General features: G+C 41.6%; 1 protein-coding gene across 1 annotated transcript; it reads right to left on the bottom strand.

The window, feature by feature from the left end:
- Nucleotides 1–232: 232 nt before the first annotated feature.
- Nucleotides 233–2,946, bottom strand: LOC126799449 (BTB/POZ domain and ankyrin repeat-containing protein COCH). The gene is made up of 2 exons (XM_050526654.1): nt 2,156–2,946; nt 233–1,343 (listed from the first exon to the last, which is right to left on the bottom strand). Exons 1-2 carry the CDS (start codon nt 2,648–2,650, stop codon nt 321–323), a joined length of 1,518 nt encoding a protein of 505 aa, XP_050382611.1. The 5' UTR covers nt 2,651–2,946; the 3' UTR covers nt 233–320.
- Nucleotides 2,947–4,471: the final 1,525 nt, after the last annotated feature.

Genomic DNA, 4,471 nt, shown 5'->3' with positions numbered 1-4,471 from the left:
ATCAGAAGCAGGCATTTCAAATTTATAAAAACAAAATCGATCCCAGATCATTCATTATGATTAGCTTCCTACTCGACCCAACTTTGTATATGTATGTCTCGTCAATCAAAACCTCCTAGGACATTCCATTTCATGATGAACCAACAAAGAAGCTAGCCTACAAAAGAAAATCACAGACAACAAAGCACACTGAACAGAAAAACGAGCTAGAAAAGACTGATGGACCAAGAGATTATAAAATTCAATATTAATTAATTTCCATGGAATAATATTCATGAATTTTCTCTCCAATATTATAAGTGATGGATGCATGATCGAGCCTAGAAGTCATGGGAGTGGTGGTACATTGTTGATGGATCACAGCCTCCTTGTCTACCATGAGAATGATGATGTTGATGATGATCTTCACCATCCATTCTTGAAGACCCCATTTGATTTTGAGCTGTGGATGACCCGGTTGCCCCAAGATTCAAATACACCAATCTCGAATCCAAGTTAAGGCTAATATTGCTGCCGCCGCTGCCTGTGCTATGATGATCGTGATGATCACTCATCGGTGGATAAATGGCCGTGTTGGAAGAATTAGAAGCAGAATTGTTTGCATTGTTATTGCCTTCTTCACGGGAGAGAACAAGAGCAGCCGACTGAACAAGTTCAAGGCAGAGCCTGAGCTTGTTGGGTTCAATGTGAGTCAGTCCAGGAACAGCCCCTTTAAAGAGAAAATCCGACGTTAGGGTTCGAAGCACATCTAGGGGAGTGACTCCATCGACGGTTCGGACATTAGGATCAGCATGGTGATCGAGGAGTACGGCCACCATGTCCGGAGACACCATTTCAGAGGCAATGTGGAGTGGGGTTTTGCCCGCTGGCCCGGCTGGGTAGTTGACATCGGCTGCTCCGAGTTCAAGCAACGCTTTCACTACCTCTCTGCTACAACTTTCAACAGCATAGTGTAATGCTAGTGCCTCGTCGAGATTTAGGCCTTCCCCCATCACCATAAGCTTCACCAGTTCGACATCGGATGAATCCAATGCTCGTCTCATTCGACGAATCTTCTGGTCCTCGAGATCAGCAGCAGCACCCATGTCGTGGTGGTGATGGTGATGGTGGTGGTGGGGCATCATTGAGCGGCGTGCGATGGAGGATTTGAGGCGGAGCTCTTCTATTTTGGCCACCACGTCGATGGGAAGGTGCTTGGCGAGTACCTCCGGCGGGAGACCAGACTTGGCAACAAGGTGAGAGCATGTTGTCCAGAGCTGGTGCATGTCCTGCTTTCTGGAAGCTAACAGCACTTTCATCACATCATCAATTGACGCCTTCTCCACCATGCTAGCCAATTGCTTCTGAGAGCCACAAACGAAAAATAAAATTACAAAAGGCAAGCAAATTAATCTTCCATATATTAGGCATTAGAGAGTGAGTGAGTGAGTGAGTGAGTGAGTGAGTGAGTGAGGGGAGAGACAAATGCATTGTGAAATGTGATGATGGGATGTGTTTGCTAAAATTATGGGGCAGGTGGTCCTTTTCTTGAATTTTGTATTCCTGACGGGATCATCCAAATTGGGGAAGTGAATGTTTAGGAAAGATCTCCTATTGATTACTGTGGAAAGACAAGACGGGATCGTTTCAAGATCTAAATTTAGAAAGACATGGATACTCATACTCATTTCCGAGATAGGAAAAAAAATAACCCAATTCAAGAAACTAGCTCGTCTTGGACATGAAATCTAAGAACAAAACCAACAAAACATGTCGTACAACTATTACACGAACATACTAAATTTACCTAGAAAGAAGAAGAGGAATGAACACCCTATATATTAAGGCAAAGGAGGGGTGAAATTAAAGTCAATATATATCACTGTGGACAAAAAGGAGGCATGGGATTCGAAAGGAAAACCAAACTCCTCCACCCAGTTGGATCATTCTGAGAAAATCCACAATGAGAAAGTAAATAATAAATATTTTAGTTTTGGCAGCGGGCAAAAATGAAACCCAGAAAGGGATTGAAGTAAGCATTAGTTGCAGTAATTCCCCCAAAGCCCACCAAACATAAGACTGCAGTGCACTGGACTACAGTGCATCACACAGGACCCAGAAAAACCAATAGAGAAAGGAAAAACACAGTGAGTAATGATGCAAAATGAACAAAGACCTGAGTAAGCAATGCGAGTTGGTCAACACCAAAAGATCTAGCGGCGGCGAGAGTGTCAAGTGCGAGATCGACGGCGGAGGTGCAATGCGTGTGCCAACAGCCCCTCTCCCCACAATCAGGCCTCGGCTCGTGTTTCTGAGGAACTATCGAGACCTGTCCGCTGTACAAAAACTGCAGCAGCAACAAGAACACCTCGTACCCGACCGAGTTCACCGGTATTACCTGCGAACTACTCATCCCTCTCTGTGACGTCGATGACGACGACGTACCCGACCTACACGATCCCGGCGACGACATCGGGTCCAGTCCGGAAGGAGGGTCCGGCCCGCAGAAGAACTTGCGGAAGAAGAGGCTCCGGGCAGCCAGGATGCACCTGTGCGCGTGGACCAGACGACCCTCCACGCTGAAGGTGACGTCACTGAAGGCTTGGCCGTTGATGAGGAGATTGAGGTAGTCCAGGGACAGAGATCTCAGGGAGTCCTCCAAGCTGCTCATGGTTGATGGATCCACGGCTGGGTAGGTTTCTGGTGAGTTTGAATTCTGAGAAGTACTGTTTTAGGGTTGTCACTCATTCAAGAGAGACAGAGAGAAAGAAACAAAGATAGGGACTGGTAGAGAGGCTCTGATACGCTAAGATATTAATGGCCTCTCCATGCTCGTTTCCGTGAATTATTTTTATCTGCTTTTGCTGCTGAAAGGATGAACAAGCAGGAAGAAGAGGAAGAAGAAGAAGAAGAAGAAGAAGAAGAAGAAGAAGAAGAAGAAGAAGCCACTGTATCTATGTGAAGGCGAGAGATTCTTTTGTGGAAATGATGGAGTGCTATTGTGGGGGTGTTGTAGTTGTATTGTGTTGGTAGATATTTTGTTGAGAGAGAGAGAGAGAGAGAGAGAGAGAGAGAGAGAGAGAGCGAGAGCAAACGCAAATTGGGTGGCTGTTCTGGGCGGCTGAGCTATTTTAAAGAAAGAAATCTAAAAATAAATTAAAAATTAATTTAATTGATTAGTTAAAAAAGGACGGGAAAGGGAGGAAAATGATGGGAGGGTCAGGGTCATGATTAAACAATTCAATTTGGTGATTAGAAATATCAACATAAACTTGATATTATATCCTCCTAATGACGAGTGTGCTACTATCAGAAATCAGAATAACCCTAAGCTACTGTTATTAACAGTAATTACCCCAATTTAGAAACAACACTTTTATGGATGGGAGTGGGAAAATATCATATCATATATTTCCTGTATTCTTGTTGACTGCTGTTAGACAATAGTGACTTATCTGGTCCAAACTACTTTACACTATCTTTTAGACAAAAGAAACTTGATACTGTAGTTATTGTAATGCAGTATTATCAAACATGGTGATTTTCTTGTGAAAATTCCAGTATATTTGGGAGAGAAAGAATATTACAAAGAGGCACCCATAAAAATATTAGATTTCCAATTATTATCATGTAGTTCTCGGTGTAAAAACTATATTATGTTGCTATTGTAAAACTATGAGAGCATTCAAATTAAGTGACAGAAATTTCATTTCCAATGTTCAATTCTCCTTTGTAAAAATGAATGTTCCTCGCAATGAAACATATTATGATGAAATTGGCTTGTAATCGCTCTTTTTTTTCTGAAACTGGATGGGATTTTATTAAAGAGAACGTACTAGGCCAAAAGGCGAACAAGGTCAGTAGATATAGACCTATATATACCAACGATAAGGAACATTAGGATGGAGGAACGTATTAAAAAACATATATACAAGTCGACAATGGTGATTTCACTAATTCTAAATCCTATTTCCCAATCACAAATGAAACCGTGTCTTACAGGGAACAACAAACGAGAGGGAAACCTTAGAGACCATCTTCCTTGTTCATTTGTAGATTCCCAATTTGGTAGACGATAAATCATGGATGTACATTTATATAGATGCACAAATTCGTGAAAGCGGGATTGTGAATTAAATAGAAATTAAAGAATGAAAACCGAATGACTTGTGGCTGTTGGTTTTGCGTCTACTGAATATTGATGGATACCCGTCGATGAAACACCAACTTTTGACAAATGCCATGATGATTAGCAAGACAATATTTCAATTCAAATCGTGAAATGTCTCTTTGGGGAAAGACAATTGCCTGAGTGCCTTTACCGGTATATGTTCATGCACACTCCCTAATGTTTTTTTTTGTTTATCTATAAAGGACTTCATTAATGTGTTTATTATAGATGAGGGACATACAAAGATCCTAAGAATTTTTACCTAATATTTTAATAAATAATACTAGCAACAAAGTACCCACACTGTATGCAATATCTATT

The sequence above is a fragment of the Argentina anserina genome, chromosome 6 (assembly GCF_933775445.1).
Source record: "Argentina anserina chromosome 6, drPotAnse1.1, whole genome shotgun sequence".
NCBI classification, from domain to species: domain Eukaryota; kingdom Viridiplantae; phylum Streptophyta; class Magnoliopsida; order Rosales; family Rosaceae; genus Argentina; species Argentina anserina.
The sequence above is the reverse complement of the archived record's forward strand: the minus strand, read 5'-3'. Positions and strand labels throughout refer to the sequence as shown.

Coding starts and splice junctions, on each gene's coding strand:
- LOC126799449 (XM_050526654.1), bottom strand. CDS start 2,650: ATGAGCAGCTTGGAGGACTCCCTGAGATCTCTGTCCCTGGACTACCTC. Junction 1,344..2,155: donor AACTCGCATTGCTTACTCAG/GTCTTTGTTCAT, acceptor TGTGGCTCTCAG/AAGCAATTGGCTAGCATGGT.